At 28.8% G+C, this 17,538-nt stretch overlaps 2 protein-coding genes and 1 long non-coding RNA gene across 3 annotated transcripts; all 3 read left to right on the forward strand.

The window, feature by feature from the left end:
* Positions 1 to 313: 313 nt before the first annotated feature.
* LOC124911132 lies at positions 314 to 1,090 on the forward strand. The gene is made up of 3 exons (XR_007096581.1): positions 314 to 582; positions 770 to 885; positions 973 to 1,090. It is a non-coding gene; the product is annotated as an uncharacterized LOC124911132 (long non-coding RNA).
* A 116-nt stretch (positions 1,091 to 1,206) lies between these two features.
* Positions 1,207 to 2,393, forward strand: LOC124913309 (BTB/POZ domain-containing protein POB1-like). Its single transcript, XM_047453903.1, has 2 exons — positions 1,207 to 1,472; positions 1,754 to 2,393. Exons 1-2 carry the CDS (start codon positions 1,207 to 1,209, stop codon positions 2,391 to 2,393), a joined length of 906 nt encoding a protein of 301 aa, XP_047309859.1.
* A 10,991-nt stretch (positions 2,394 to 13,384) lies between these two features.
* LOC124913310 lies at positions 13,385 to 14,359 on the forward strand. Its single transcript, XM_047453904.1, has one exon. It carries the CDS (start codon positions 13,385 to 13,387, stop codon positions 14,357 to 14,359), a length of 975 nt encoding a protein of 324 aa, XP_047309860.1.
* Positions 14,360 to 17,538: the final 3,179 nt, after the last annotated feature.

Raw genomic sequence — 17,538 nt, forward strand, 5'->3', positions numbered from 1 at the left:
TTATTCGCTAATACCAAACTATGACATCTTTATTCGCCTATACCAAACAAGGTCATTTGTTGGTATATCAATTATTCTTTTCATTTTATTTCATTACTAGACTTGTTAGAAAGACTATTTATAGAACAAAGGAGAGATTCAGATCGAATCATGTCTCTGAATTAGGTTTTATATTTGTATATAAGACCTGGTGTAACAACCTATCTCCGGTTCACTAACAATTAAAATGAAAGGAACCTTAATATTATCTCTTTTTATCCCTTCTTTCTATGTAATGCCTCACCTATTGTGTCTAGCTCTTTGCACATGATTCAAACTTATTTCTCTCATCCAAATTCCATATGAAAAAGTTAAAACCTTTTGTCCACATTCGCAAATTATTATGTGTTCTTTGATCTTATTTTGCATAAGTTTTTTTTTCCATGTAATTTTGCTTTTACTGATTGAAACACTATTTTCATTTTACCGCAGCTCTGGTTGCTGCTATTTGCCATGAAGATTGTAACTATCATCCACCAGAATGGAGCATAGACGTTGATGATGATGAGGATCCGCCTGAAGTTAGGAAAACTAATCTACATGGTATAATTTTTCGTTGATTTCTTTTTTCATTACATTTTAAGTATGCAAACAAATAAAGAGAGTAGTAAATTTCTTTCCATTTCAACTGCATATCATCAAGAACATAGCTATTCATAATAATTAATTAAAATCTGCAAGATCTGTAATTTTAAATATGGAATTTTGTTTTTGTTTTTTGTTTCTGTAGCCGTTGAAGTAGCTAGCATTGTTGAATCAAATTCAAACGGTTCCTCTATTCTTCAAGTGAAGAATATACATATTAGTTCCATCATTTTAGCTGAAAAGAGTACTCATTTTTATGAGGTGAATGTTCTGTCCTCTTGATTTTAGTCTTACTACTGTTATCTTACTACTTATCTTGCTTTTTGTCTGCCTTTTTTTTTCAATTAGCTTTTCTCAAATGAGGCAAGGGGTACTGAGGAGAGACAAGTAACTCTAAGAATCCATGCATCAGGTAAATAAACTTTTGTTCTCATACGTTTCATAACTAACATGCAAACTTGGTGCACAACTCATTGGTCTCATTTAGAAAACATCCTCTATTTACTGTATTTTCCTAATTAAGGATATATAGTCACTAACTCAACTGTCATGTTTCTTTGTGGAGCAGAAGAAACAGCCTTAATGGATCTTTTGGGATTTATGTATAGCAATACTCTGTCAACAAGTTCAATTTCTGGCTTCCTAGATGTGTTAATGGTTGCTGATAAATTCAAAGCTCCTTCCTGCGTGAAATACTGTAGCAGATTGCTGCAGAGATTGCCTATAACGTGTGTGTACGCCTTGGTTTTTCTTGATCTTCCTTCAACTGTTGGGATGGTTGCAGCAGTTCAGCCTCTCGTCTTTGCAGCTACTCAGTATTTTACTTGTCGCTATAACAACTTTATGAAGTAAGTCTATTATCTAGATATTGTCTGGAAAATACAAAAATAAATTAACACCAAGATATCTTTCAATAATCTATTTCTAAACAACGTGATTTTGTAATATCTGTATCCAAATATCCAAAGCCTTCTGTTCGGTTGGCATACTTGAATAATTGGTTATCTGGGTTTGATTGGCCATGTTTTATGTTATTATTTATAATGCATGAAAAATAAAAGGTATTCTCGTCATCATCAATTGGTTCAAACATGCTCTTGTATTTTTCAGTTCTTTCTTTTCTTTGCAGATATAAAAAAGATTTGTTGAAACTGCCTTGCGCTGTTATTGAGGTGGTTCTTTCTTGCGACGATCTCGAGGTGGATTCCGAGGATGATATTTACGATTTCGTACTTGAATGGGTGAATCTGCATCACCCAATATCGGATGAACGTCGTTCCATCTTGGCAATGAAGCTGAGTGAACACGTACGCTTCCCATTCATGTCATGCAAAAAACTGAGGGAAGTTCTATCTTGTGGCGATTTTGATTCGCTAGTTTCGTCCAAGCTTGTCCTCGGTGCTCTCCTTTTCAAGGTTGACCCTTCGTACAGACATCATGCCCTAACAACTGGCATTCCCATAATTGGAAGGGATTATAAATATATTCCGATCACGGTGGTGGAGTTTCAATCGCCCCGCGAACAAGTTACTGTTTACTTTAACCTGAAACGGGAGGATTGCACTCGGCGTTTCCCACTTCACCGAATTTATTCGCAGTCTTTTGACCTAGCCGGTCAAAGCTGTCTGTTCACTGGACTCATAATGATGCACATGATTTTCGCAGCTTTGGGATGTTCTTGGGGATGCATGACGATAAATCCTTGTCGTATGTTTTGGTGGATTACCAGTTTTTCGCTAAGATCAAACCGAGTGAAGAATTTACAATAAGATATGGAAGGAGCTATAACTTTTCGGGAGGAAAAACGGTTGGTTGTAGTTCTACCGCTCGATCAATTTCCGTCGCCCGCCGTCGCCGTCAGAAAATTTCTCGTCATAACTGAAAACAAACCCACAAAAAATAAATTATCACTAGATTTAAAAAAACCCATGAACAAAATGACGACAAAAAGAAGAAGATTACTTTCTCCATCTCCCTCTCTCAACCTCATTGTTCTCTATCTTAGTACAGAGAGACAAGAGGAAGGTATAGTCTGTGTTAATACAGCAATACAGCAATTAGAGGATGAATAATAAGAAGAATAGGACAATCATTCTTTTCATTCGGTAAGCTTGGGAGGAGGAGGAAACAATGAAAAACATAAAACCAAATCCAACAACATACATTAACCTATCTTCCAAATAAGAAGACGAACACAATTAGATAGACCAAGTCATTACAAAAAAAAAAATTACAGCTTGCATCCCTATCTCCACAAGATCATAGTTTTCTCTTGTAAACAAAATATCATACATTGCAAAAAATAACTTGGTGAGAAAACTTACCAGATAGTAGAGTGGTAAAATCGGTTTAAAATATTAAGATGTCACGGGTTCGATTCCAACGGGAAATAACTTTTCCTTTATTCAAAAACACAAAATAAATAAAAATAAATAACTTGTGAGACAAATTCAAATGTAAACATACCGTTTCTCTTCTCTATTTCGTCTTTGTTCTTCACAGTGTCGCGGCCCAAGAGATTATGCAGCTGCGATCATTTCCATCCGGAACATGGACCACAGTCTCATAATAGAGCACGCAATTTGAGAAATAATAACTTGAGGCCTAAATTATAATTTAAATAGAATAGAATAAATATTAATAACTTTTTATACAATATCAAACACTAAATAATATTTCATTTGTCATCTTTAAATATAGTAATTTAATAGACAACAATTATAATATATTCATTATTATAAAAGTATTAATCGATCATTATTTCTAATGACAAAGATTAGAACTGATGTCATATAAGATTACCCATATAATGAATTATATATACTCAATTCACAATATATAACCAACACATTCAGCTTTGAGAATTAAAAAAAAATATAAAACAAAAAAAAGATAAAAATAGATAAACATAACATTGTATTTTAAGACAGAATAATTGTAAAGAATGGATAATCTTTAAGATTCCAATTTGATTATAAAAAAACAAACCTCAATCATGTACGGGAAAACCTATAATTGAGATTTCCCCCAAAATATCGTCTCATTAAAGCTGGTCCACAAGTATCTGCAACTATGGTTGTTTTGCGCAATAGAATTTGACATTTATTTCTCGATCAAAAGATTAATTTAAGAAATTTTTCAGAATAGTAAATTAGAAAAGACGATGAAAGAGATTCGTGAACCATTGAAATAGGTAGAAAATGAAAATGTTTTCTTAGTTGGGATTAATACTCACTAACACCACCATTCGAAGAGGAATAATTTTTCTATCGATAACGAATAAAAAAATCAACCAATACTATCGTGTCCTTCTTTGAAATCAGGGGATTGTTAGAGAGAATGAATTGATATGAAAGAAATAACGGCAGCATGATTAATATAAGAGATGAATCGATATGAAAGAAACAACGACATCGTGATTATAAGAGATGAATCGATATGAAAGGAACAACGGCGGCGGGGAGCCTTTATATTTTATTATTTTCACATGCGAAATTCGTATTTTTAGAGCACCTTATATTGTTAATGGGCCAATTTAAGAAACCCTAATCCACATCTAACTTCCCTTCCGGCCCACACACATTTATAAATTAGTGTATCCAAAACATAACCCGTCAAAAACGAGAGTTTACATAAAAATCTTTGGGTAGTCAAAATCAAAAGTTTACATAAAATCGTTGTGAGAGTTATAAACTCATAAAATCAAAAGTTTACTTAAAATTGTAAAATTTAATTTAAAAAAAATAATAGTTATATATTATTATTTATATATATAATTAAGTATTTTATACTTTAACAATTTAAAATATGTATTTAAATATAAATTAATTAAAAAATAATAATAAGTAAATGATATTATAAAAAGTTATATTTACAAAATTAAGTTTATTTTTTAATTTATTTGAATAAATAATAACTATTTTTTAATTTATAAATATAGATTTATTTATTTTTAATATATAATCGTAAAATCGAAATTATTTATAAGCTCGTAAAATTTTATTATTATAAATTTAAAATTGTATGAGTTAAATAATTTAAAATTTTACCCAAAATTGGATTTATTACCATATCTAAAGTCGTAAAATCATACAATTTTAAGAGTTAATTCGAGATTTAAACCAGATAAAGAGATTGAATACATATCCAAATAATTGTATATCTCTCCAAATCATTTTTTTTTCAGAATTAAAGAAGAACTAGCATAACATCCCACAACCATGGTCACCGCTTAAACTCAAAGCGCTTGCACTTCCAGATGGAATCGAACCATGACTTTTTAGTTTTTAAGTCAACTTTTACTACTGGACTACCTTGGTGGACTCTGTCCAAATCATTTATAACAGTCTAATTTGGGAAAAAACAATATCCATACCGTTTGAATTTCAACAATCTTACTTATTAGTCCTAAGTTTGAATTGAAAATTAAGTATTTTATTAAATATCTCACACTAAAATAATGAAAGTTAAAATACAAAATAATTATCTAAGTTAAAATGAAAGTAATTTTATTTTAATATGAGATAAAATTGTGCATATTATTTATTATTTTTTAATTATGACCCAGATCATATTATTTGTGTATATTATCCTTCAAACTAATAGTTTTTCAATAACTTATCAAAGCTATTTTGTGAATACTAGGACAAAATATAATTGAAAGTAGAATACTAATAATTAGGCATTCAATGTTTTAGGAAAAAGAAGATTGTAAACTAAACTTTATATGATTGTCTACTCACTTAAATCAACTAACTTTGAATTCCATAACAAAATTTTAATTTTCGAGCTTTTCACACTAGTTGGAAACAGTTCCCTAGGCATTCAAAGCAAAATTCCAATAATCTCAAATCCATATAATAAGAGTTCCAATAATATAATTTTTTTTTTTGGTGGATGCAAGAGTTAAATTGTTCAATAGTTACTTTGTAAGGTTAGATAAACCTAGTTATTTAGTTCATCAAGAGTGAAAATGTTCATTAATCTTGTATAGTCAATTACTAACATTGCAATGCTTGATAAAATAAATATATAATTAATCGGTGTTGGAGGTTATTACCTTTAAATGAAAAATCTTTGCATCTTAAAATACCATTAATGGATGATATACGTAAAGTTATAAACAATTTTTTTATTATTAAAATATAGAAAGAGATTAAAAAAAAGGTATATATGTATTGTATAATATATATTTAATATTAAATAAAAAAAGAAAAATAAGATTAATAATATAATATATAATTAATAATACTATTATACATTGAAAAATTGGGACTCTATGGAGATGAGCCCTATTCAACTGCATAAGTTGACTTACCCTATAGCCGATCCTATATAAAGACAACACCTACTAGCCAAATGTATCTCATTCCTTTTAAGTTTGATAGTAGTTACAACTCTCCCGTGAATTATTTCGTACGTAAAAAATCAATCTTAGAAGAGATTTTGTCTTTCCACACTTCCTTCATAAGGAACCAAGTTGGCGCCCCTTGGATAGTCGTATGGTATATGACACTCGTCTAAAAATTTGCGGAGTCAGTCAAAATAAAACTATTGTCAAACTCTGAATGAATTGTAACTTGCATAATGGTGTCCACTAAGCTGGTCAGTTTGTTCTCTTCGGTGAGTGAAAGGCAACGATCTGATGTGATTCTTTATTTATTGAAGGAAAAATTAAGTCTATAGTAGCCAGTCACTGTAGTTTTCTTTTTATTAGAGATCTCGTATAAGTCCTGAAAGTAGAACCATTTTCCTCCTATGATGCCACGTGTCGTTCCAGAAATAAATTTTCTTTCCATTTCCCACTAAAAAGTAGTGGAGAGAGTAAAATGTTTTTCACGTCCTTGTAAAGTGAAATCGGATCAAGAAGTACATGAGCATCCCGAATCCTAATTTCCTCATTTTCTCGGGAAATGAGGAATCCATTGAACACCTCCTTGAGAACTGTCCTTTTGCCTCCTTAATTTGGAGTAGATTCTCTATATCAATGGGCCTCCATAGCTTCCCAAATGAATGGACAGACATCAAGGAATTCGCCATTATTAAGACCAAGGGCAACAATTTCAGCTCTAATAGCTTCAGGTATTTCTTCACCAACATTGTTTATCACATATAGATGGAGAGGAACGTTAAAGCATTTTCAAGAGTCCGCAACAATGTAGATATGGTCTAGAATGATATCATCACCGACGATAACTCCCTCATCCGAACATGGAGGCATATTCCCACATGCGAGAAGAATTGGTTAATCTATCAAAATTGGAACATCGCTTACGAGAAAGTCACCATAACCAATGATTTCATGGCGCTTTAATTGTCAATTATTAATTGTCATTTGTTTTTGTTTGTTTCTCATTGTTGTCCTTCATTTAGTTTGTTTTATTTCCTCTTACCCTTGAACTCATGTAACTCCTTTACCATTTTGTGACTTTTATTTAATTACGCTACATCGTCTTTCTAAAAATATGTTCCTTAGAGGCTACTATTCTTGTGAGATCTCTCTAAAATAGACATCTATTTATTATCGCGATGTCCATACATGGCAATGACGACATTTTTCCAAAAACAGTCATTCTCATTTTTAAACCTCCACCATCACTTGCAAAAGTGAGAAGTGTTACAAAGAGAGATGTCATATACCACTTTAAAGATGCTAAGTTTTGTAATGTCCATCAAACCAGATCTTCTAAAGTTAATATATCCTAGTATAGACTAGAATAAGGAAGAGAGACATAATAAAAGTGAAAATTTTGGCAAGAATGTTCTTCACGAGAACAAGGCTATCGCCCTTAGAGAAAAGTTGTTTTTTAAAGGTCAATCTAGCCTCCATTTTCACAACGATAAGCTTACAAATTTCCTTACAATTAGTATTGGCTTCAAAAGGAAAACTCAAGTATTTAGAAGGAAGATGACCGTGTTTGAAACCCAAAATGACAGTCAATACATGTGTGTTTGGGATGTCATATATGCAAAAAAGATTTAATTTGTCTATATTCATTTTAAGCCCCAAAATGACGCCTCATACATGATGATGATCTTCCTAAGAACATAAAGGTTATCGGAAGTGGGCTCCACAAGACAAAGTTTGTCATCTAAAAAAAATGAGTAATAAAGTTAGTCCGTCTCAATATTCTCAAATTTATTCACATTAAGAGCCTTTTGGGGGGTGCCCTCTCGAAAAGCTTATAAAATCATTCCATGGAAATTATATAGTACTATTGTTTTTATCTCGATCGAGAAGTTGAATTTCAAAATTGGAATGGTACTATTGTTTCCCTCTGTATGAGACATGACATGTGACATGTCTGTAACATATCATTTGAGATAAATAAAATCAAGTTTGATGCATTTGATTGGAAGATTACAATTCAGTGTTTTCAATTTTTTTTACCCTTTCAGAAATTTACTATGCAGACGTTCCTTATCGGTTGATTTTGTTTTTTTAAAATGAAAGTAAAAATACCATTGACGGGAATTGAACCTGGGTCTTTCAGGTGAGAGCCAAATATCTTAACCAACTAGACTAACTGATAATAAATTTCTAATGTACACCTAGTTTAGAAAAAGTCAAATATGTCTATTAATTTTGAGAATTTATTTTTTTCTCATTCTTAGCTTAAAGTGTTTGTGTCACGTCATAGATAATGACCACCTTAGAATTGTAGTAACCTAAGTGAACACATAATATTATTCTTATTTATTAATTTAGTAGTTATATTTTTTTTTGCCTATAATAAATATAATAATTTTGTATTGTTTTAATAAAATTTTTATAGTTTAGTTAGTTAAATGGTTTGTTAATATATATTGATTTATGGATCAAATCTTTTTTGTTTTATATTTTTTTTTGAGTGCCCTTTGGGAGGGGCCCTATGCGACCGTCTAGATGGCTTATACTAGGGCCGACCCTTGTCATAGGTGTAAAATAAGAGATATGAACTAGGCGACCAATTAGGGTCTCCTGTCCCATGGACTACCTAAGTTGTCTCTAATAAGTTAGTTAATCAACTACATTCTTATTTTCTATAAATACTAATGTTATAAAATTATATGTCTAAAAAGTTTCTTAAAAATCAAAAAAATATATTTAAAAGAAAATTTATAATAAAAATATTATGATTGTTTACATCAGTGCTAATTAGGTTGGATTGGTATGGTACTGATTAAACAAGTAATTTGTAACCACTTTGGTTAATTATGTCGGTTGAGATTCTTTATACAATTATTTCTCATTTATTGAGAATCGTGAATTTAATTTTGTTGTGTTTGTAACTACTTTAATATTAAATAAAAAACTGATTGTGAAATAATTGTATGGTTGGAGAAGCTCTTTAATTTAAAAAAATCAACTTTTTATTAAATAGAAAACGCAAAATGCTTGTAAAGAATTTCAGATCTAAGGAAAAAAAACAATAACAAAAAAACATAAAAAAAGGCCAATAAGATCAAAAATTCTCAACCCATACAACATTGTCTTTTTAATAGAAGCAAACATATAAAACATAAAGTTTTTGATTTTTTTAACTTCAAAACTTTTCTCTTGGAATATTATTCTATTCAATTTTTTTTTCCAAATTGTACACAAAATGATGAGGGATATATGTTTTCAATCGTCAATGATGTTATTACTTTCTCCCCATTTATCCATTTTTTCAAAAGTCAGTGACGGTAAATGTCACGTCCCAATGAAAGTTGAGAATATTCTATAGAAGAACCCACATCTCTCTAGCACTATCACAATGGAGAAAAATGTGATCGATAATTTAATCGTTCTGCGGAAATTAATTTTCTTTCCGTTTCCCACTTAAAAGGAGTGCATATGGTATATATAATGTTTTTCACGTCCTTATAAAGTGCCACAGAGGCTACTACTCATGTTAGATCTCCTAAAATAGACATCCATTTATATCGCGATGTCCATACATGGCAGTGACGAAATTCTTCCAAAAATAGTCATTCTCATTTTTAAACTTCCACCACCACTTATAAAAGAGAGAAGTGTTAAAAAGAGAGATATTATTGATTCCAATACCACCTTCAAAGATTCTTAGTTTAGTAATTTCCATCTAACGCTCAAAGAGGAAAAAACCCAAGTACTTAGAAGGAAGATGGTTGTGTTTGAATCTCAAAATGACAGTCAATGCATGTGTGTTTGGGATGTCACCAATACAAAAGGTTTTGACTTGTCTATTAAAATCAAAGTAAAAACTCCGTTGTCGGGAATTATACCCGGGTCTTTCAGGTGAGAGCAGAATATCCTAACCAACTAGACTACAAAGGATGATGTAAATATATTTTACAACTAATTTAGAGGAAGTCAGATATGTCTATTAATTTTGACAATTAAATTTTTCTCAAAGTGTTTGTGGTAGGTGATTTAGGTCATAGGTAGGCGATAAATGAAGATTAGTTGTTTATAATGAATTGAAAAAATAAAAATGGGTGTGTAACACTAATTAAAAAATTGATTGTGAAATAATTTTATGGTTAGAGCCTTAGAGGAGTGTTTCTAAATTTTTCTTTATTTTTTTTCTAGAGTATTTACTATCATTAGTGTAGAGCTAACTATGGTTACTCTCCACTAAATAATAGTTTATTGTAAAATGAGTGTTCAATCAAATTTTTATCTTGATTTTTGTATTTATATTAATAGATTGTGTGATTTGTTACAATAAATATAATTTAAGAACCTTTGGTTGTTACCAAACATAAAATTTTTTATAAAATTGTCTAAGGAGAGTAGTTACTAGTTATCAACATATAACAAATAAAAAGAAAAAAATCTTTATTATATATATATATATATATATATATATAATGATGCTTAATTTTTAAAATATTCGGATTATCGGGTCGAGTGCGGTAGTTAATTTGGATATATATGTGAGAGAAAATAGATACTTGGGTTGGATTTTGGGTTGACCCGCACATAAACTTAAAACAGTTAAAAAAATAAATTAAAAAAGCTATAAGTATGGTTCGAACTTGCAACCTAACAAAAACAAATAAAACCGTTAACCAACTAGACTAATAACACTTTATATTTTAAATTCAATACCAAATTTCATGAACGCGGGACATTTAAACAATATTAGTTCAACTTTCTAACTTATATATATATATATATATATAAAATATGATGCTTAATTTTTAAAATGTCCGGATTGCCGAGTCGAGAGCTGTTGTTAATTTGAATATATATATGAGAGTAATGGTTACTTGAATCGGATTTTGAGTTGATCCGTCCATAAATTTGAAACGGTTAAAAATAAAATTAAGGTGAATTAAGTGATTAATGTTGAAAGTCTTTATAGTTTTCATATCCCTAAAGTGAAAAAGAAAATTAGATATTTGAGTGATATTATCAGTATGTCAATTTTGAATAAGATAGTGACTATTTTGTATTTGTTTTATTTGTCTTGTTCATAAAAAAATTGTTATAATGAATAATCTTTTAATAAAAGTATTAAATATTATATATTAATGAGAAATGTATTGATAGAGAAGACGAAAGTTAATAGTTAAAATATTTAAAATTAGAAAAGGTTTGACGGGATTTTTTTTTTTTTTTGAGAAATTGGATTTCAAAATTAGAATTTACTATTGATTTCCTCTTCATTAGCCACACAAGCCCAGCCAACTAAAAGTAAGTTTGATGCATTTTAATATAAAGAATTATGTGTTTTCCTTCCTTTAGAATAAATTATTGTAGTTTCTAAACTAAAAATAAAATATTCTACGTCCATAGCTTCTCTATTTTGTGAGGATTGAAGGTGTAAAAGAGAGAAGTGTTAAAAAGAGAGATGTCATCAATTCCAATACCACTACAAAGATGCTAAGTTTTGTAATGTCCATCAAACCAGATGAGTGACTCTTCTAGAATTAGTAATATCCTAGAGAAAAACAATTTTATTTGGTATGGTATTATTGTTTTCCTCTTTGTTAACCACACAAGTCTGTAACATATTATTTGAGCTAAATAAAATCAAGTTTGAAGCATTTGATTTGAATAATACAATCCTACTATCTAATAATAATGTGAGCATGAAAATTTGACATACCCTAATTTAAAAAAATATTATTAATTTATAACAATATTAAAATAATATTTTAAAAGTTTAAATTCAAAATAACTCAAAAAGAGATTAAAAATCAAATTAAGATTAATTATTGTGATAATTAAACCTCAATTAGAAAAATAAAGTAAAAATCTAAAAGTAATTCGAGTTAAAATATTGTATATATATTTTTCACAAATTAAACATAAAAATGTTTGAAATTATTTAATTATGATTTAAACATAAATTATATATACTTTATGGCTTAAAATAATTAAATAAATACAAAAAAAATCCCAAAAATAAAAATAATGAACATAAATTTTATTATGTTATCAAAAATATATATTTTTTTAAAATTTATATATATCTAATAATGTTCAATCTAAGATTTTGTAGATTTACTACACACTCCATCCACAATCATACATTCTATCATAAAATAATAATTATTCTCTCTCGTTATAATTATTCATTTTTCTCTCCTAATTAATTATTATTTATTTATTTATTTTCTATCTCCTAAAATATATATAATAATAAAAATAATATATATTACTTTTTATATTTTATCTCAAATTATATATATATATATATATATATATATATAAACTTTTATTTTTTTTAAATATATTTATATCTTAATAATAAAAAAATATAATTTATATATAATGAAAGAAAAAAATTAATTAATTAATATAAAAAATTAAATATATATATATATATATATATATATATATATATATATATATATATAATGAGAGAAATTTTTTTAAATAAATTTAAATGAAAAATTAATTATTATTATTGATTTTATAAATTAAGTATATTTATAAAAACTAGTATAAATAAATCATATTAATTTTTTTTGTACAAGCTTCTCTCCCTATTTTGTATCCTTAAAAATAATATAAAATAATAATATCCCTATTTTAGAGAATTAAAATATAAATTATTCTACATCAACTTTCTTATCCTTATCCATATATCATTTAAATATTCATTAAAACAACCAACTTTTTATCCACCTCAACCAGTTAATTACTTATTCATATATATTTAAATATTCATTAAAACAAACAACTTCTCAACCACCTCAACCACTTAATTTATTTATAACCAATAAATATTTATTCATAACTTCTCAACCACCTTAAGAACCTAAAATATATATAAGAGCACATTCTCATAAGAAAATGGCTACTTTCACATTAAAAGAAAATTCTGATTTGTACCCAAAGTTTTCAAGGTGTGTTGGATTGATTTTTGTATTTATTTTAATAGTTCAAACTTTATTTTTTTACATGATTTGGTGGTAAAAATGAAAGCAATTGTAAAGCACAAATTATATGCCTTCATAGCAATTGTAGAAACATTTGATTTTTAATGTCACTAATATACATTTTTTTATACTTTATAGGTAAATTCACACATAAAGACTATTAACAATGACTAATGACGAGAGTTTTCTAAATGATTTTTTAAATGAAAGTGATGATGAAGATATAATTGAAATTCTAGCCTTGAGCCGTGAAAGGAAAAGGCAAAACATACATGATGAAAGCTCAAGTAAATCACGAAGATATATTGATCGGGACACACTAGAAGGACATAATCGCTTATTCAAAGATTATTTTGCAACTCTACTGGTTTATTCATCTCAAATGTTTCGTAGGAGATTTCGAATGAGTCGTAAACTATTTATGAGGATTCATTCTAGAGTGGAAGCACACGAGCCTTACTTTCAACAAAAAAGAAATTCTACTGGCAAATTAGGTTTATCATCACTTCAGAAAATCACTGCAGCATTGCGAATGTTGTCTTATGGGGTAACAACAGATTTCATGGATGAGTACATACGTATTAGAGAAACCACAACTATAAAAAGTTTGAGGTATTTTGTTGAATCAGTCATAGATATTTTTGGTCCTATCTATCTACGAAAACCAAACTCAAAGGATATTACAAGATTACTTAAAATTGGTGAAGTTCGTGGCTTTCCAAGAATGTTGGGTAGCATAGATTGTATGCATTGGAGGTGGAAAAATTGTCCAACCGCACGGAAAGGTATGTTCACTGGTCATGATCACGAACCTATAATTATATTGGAAGCAGTGACATCTTATGATTTATGGATTTGGCATGCATTCTTTAGGCTACCATGGTCACATAATGATATTAATATTCTAGAACGATCTAATGTGTTTTGCGAAATAACAAGTGGGGAGAGTTATGCTGTTAACTACTATATAGATGGTCACAACTACAATATGGGGTATTATCTGGCTGATGGTATATATCCTCCATGGGCAACATTCGTCAAATCAATTCCTTTACCTATGAATCAAAAGACCAAACATTTTACTGCTACTCAAGAATTTGTAAGAAAAGACGTTGAACGTGCATTTGGTGTGCTCCAAGCTAGATTTGCAATTGTCCGTGGCCCAACAAGATATTTTGATCGTGAAGCACTCAATAAGATCATGTTGGCATGTATTATTATGCACAATATGATCGTGGAGGATGAACGTGAATTTCATCCACAACTAGATATATTTGAATATGAACAAATCTCTGAAAGTCCTCCCATTTCAATCATATCACGCACTCAAACTCCAGAACTTATGAATTTTATTCAATCACTCCACAAAATTAGAGATAGAATAATGCATAGTTAAATTCAAAAAGATCTGGTTCAGCATCTATGGAATGCATACAGTATGTCATAAAGTTGAGTATGTGTTTGTCATTTTTATATAATATTTTTGATATATATATATATATATATATTACCATATCCTTACAAAATACACAAATAAAAAGAGGCTAGTACATCTAATAAAGAAATAACAACTTCAGTTTGTCTCCAAAATATTTAGTTAATCAAAAGTTCTAAAATTCACATCAATAACATAACATAAAGTACTAGTTTGATCTCCTAGATAGAATATCAACTTGTAGTCTTGTAAAATATTCTCTTTGATCAAGATTCTCCATTTTTCTTACATCAATCATCATGGTAGCAATATCTGCCTTTTATTGATCAGCTTCAATTTTAGCCTTTTGTATCTTTAAGTGTTGCTGAGCAATTTCTATTTTGATTCGTTCGTTCTTCATTTTTTCCTCCGTCCATTTGATAATAGCAGCATCAAATTCAGATATGTTACTTGATTTATCTTTCCCTCTCTTAGCTTCTTTTTTTTTTCTTTCTTTTGTCCCATGGGCCTCTCCAAATTAATAAAATTAGCACTAGTAATCTTTTCATCATTCAAATTAGTTGTGTCACTTGAAGATGTTTTTCTTTTTTTTGGTCCTTGACGCATGTATTCTATCTACTTAGCATTAAATCTCAATTTATTCTAGCAGTTTTCTAATCGAAACGGAGTTTTCTGAATCTCATGGTAGATCTTCTTGGCATCCTCAAGCTGAAAGATAAATCTCAAACTTAGTTTATCAATTTGCACTATATAAACTAACCAAGATAAAGTTAAATAGAAAACAATATACCACGTTTATGCCTGTATCACCAGATTTACGGAGGCTTCCTTCTCGTTGTGTGTAATAGTCGTAAAACTTGTTTACAACTAGATGGATTGTGCTCCATCTATTTGTGATAGATTTACCTGTTCGTTGCCCATACTTAGTCTTTTCTATGACTTCCTTGTAATATGCTCCTACCTTGCTCCAGTATTGACTATTGGTTTGATTCGTTCCATCAATTGGATCAATACTTGTGTTAAACCAAGCAGAAACCAATAGAAGGTCCTCTTCTAGAGAAAAGTTCTTACTTCGAGCCTTTTTTTATTGATCTTGAGTCTGCAGCTCATTGAGCTCATAAGTTGACATAAATAGATCATAATCACCACCACTAGTTTGAGGTTAAAATGTTTCATTATACACTTCATTATCTACTCCTCCCGCCATTCGTATAATTGGAAAAATATCCATGATAGAAATGGGAGAAAATAGATTATTGATCTAAGAAAAATGGGAGAGATCTAGAAAGAATAGTAACAAAAGGAAAAAAATGGTAGAGAAAAACAATGGCGGGATTGTTAGAAATGATAAGAGAAATGGCGGGATGGTTAGCCATTAAAGTGAAAATATATTATTTTATTATTTAGGGATGCTACAGTAATCCTTAAATATAAATATTCACTGTTCATCATCCCTAAAAAATTATAAGGATAGGGAATTTGATAAAGCATTTTTTACAACTTTTATATTATTTATCTTCATAATAGAGATAGAACACATTTTAAGGATTCTACTACAAATGTCCTAACCAACTACGTTAATGAGACTTTATATTTTAAATTCAATATAAAATTTAATGAACGCGGGACATTATTAACAATATAAGTTTCATTTTTTAACTAACTAATATATATAATGATGCTTAATTTTCAAAGTGTTCGAATTGTCGGGACAAGAGCTGTGTCTAATTTAGATAAATATATATGTGAGAGTAAATGGATACTTGGGTCGGATTGAGGATTGACCCGCCTATAAACATAAAACGATTTAAAATGTTATCCGTAATTTTTTTCACAATTTTTTATATCATTACTTGTATGTTTGTTTCGATCTTACAACCTAACCAAACAAATACAACTCTTTAACCAACTAGACTAATAAAACTTTATATTTTAAATTCAATACCAAATTTCATAAACGCGAGACATTCTTAACAATATAAGTTCAACTTTTTAATTAACTAATATAAATATGTATACATATAATTATGCTTAATTTTCATAATGTCTGGATATTCTGGTTGAAAGTTGTGGTTAATTTGGATATATATATGAGCGTAATTAGATACTTGGGTCGGATTGTGAGTTGACCCGCTCATAAACTTAAAACAGTTTAAAATAAAATAAAAAATGTTATTCTTAATTTTTATTCCACAGTTTTTATATCATTACTCATCCAAATGCACGGTGTTCTATATATATATATATAATGATACTTAATTTTCAAAGTGTCTAGATTTCCGGATCGAGAGTTGTGTGCTTAATTTGAATATATATGTGAGAGTAAATAGATACTTGGGTCAGATTTTGGGTTGACCCACACATAAACTTAAAACAGTTTAAAATAAATTAAAAATGTTATACATAAATTTTTTTTACGATTTTTTTATATCATTACTTGTGTAACTAAATGTACTATAGATGATGTTTTCAAACAGACTCATTATTAATTTGGAATAAGCTAAGTTAAAAGTTATTTGAAGAATGTATTTTATTTATATGAAGAATATACCATAACTATCTAGTTGGAAACAATTAATTGAACTTTCAATAATTGTACACGTCCGATCATATTATTTATAATTATATTATTATTATATTTTTATATTTGTTCTCGAAAAATAGGTGGAAAAGGGGGAGGAGTTAATAATTATTTTGATCATATAAAACTCGATAATATGTTAAGAATATGTTTTTATTACTTTTTTATTTTAATATTTTTTATTTATTTATATTTTTTTTGTTATACTTAAACGATTTTTATTATTTTCTAATACACAACAATTCTTTTTTTAAAACTTAATATGACTTTACAATCCTGACTTTAAATTCAATTTATTAGATATTTTAAGAGCAATTTGCTTGAAATGAAAATAAATGGTTGCAATCAAAGAGAAAATCGATATTTAGAAAATACACAATTTATGCATTAGAATGACCTTGTATAAGAAAACAAAACAAAATTATGAGAAATATAAAGACATGATATAATTATTAGATTGTTGATCGATTTAAAGGTTAATGATTTTTTTTCTTATACTATTTTTGGATTCCATGTTATTTATTGCCTAAATTATTTACAGGTTATTTATTTTAGAATC

The sequence above is a fragment of the Impatiens glandulifera genome, chromosome 8, assembly GCF_907164915.1.
Source record: "Impatiens glandulifera chromosome 8, dImpGla2.1, whole genome shotgun sequence".
NCBI classification, from domain to species: domain Eukaryota; kingdom Viridiplantae; phylum Streptophyta; class Magnoliopsida; order Ericales; family Balsaminaceae; genus Impatiens; species Impatiens glandulifera.

Coding starts and splice junctions, on each gene's coding strand:
- LOC124913310 (XM_047453904.1), top strand. CDS start 13,385: ATGAGGATTCATTCTAGAGTGGAAGCACACGAGCCTTACTTTCAACAA.
- LOC124913309 (XM_047453903.1), top strand. CDS start 1,207: ATGGATCTTTTGGGATTTATGTATAGCAATACTCTGTCAACAAGTTCA. Junction 1,473..1,753: donor CGCTATAACAACTTTATGAA/GTAAGTCTATTA, acceptor TTTTCTTTGCAG/ATATAAAAAAGATTTGTTGA.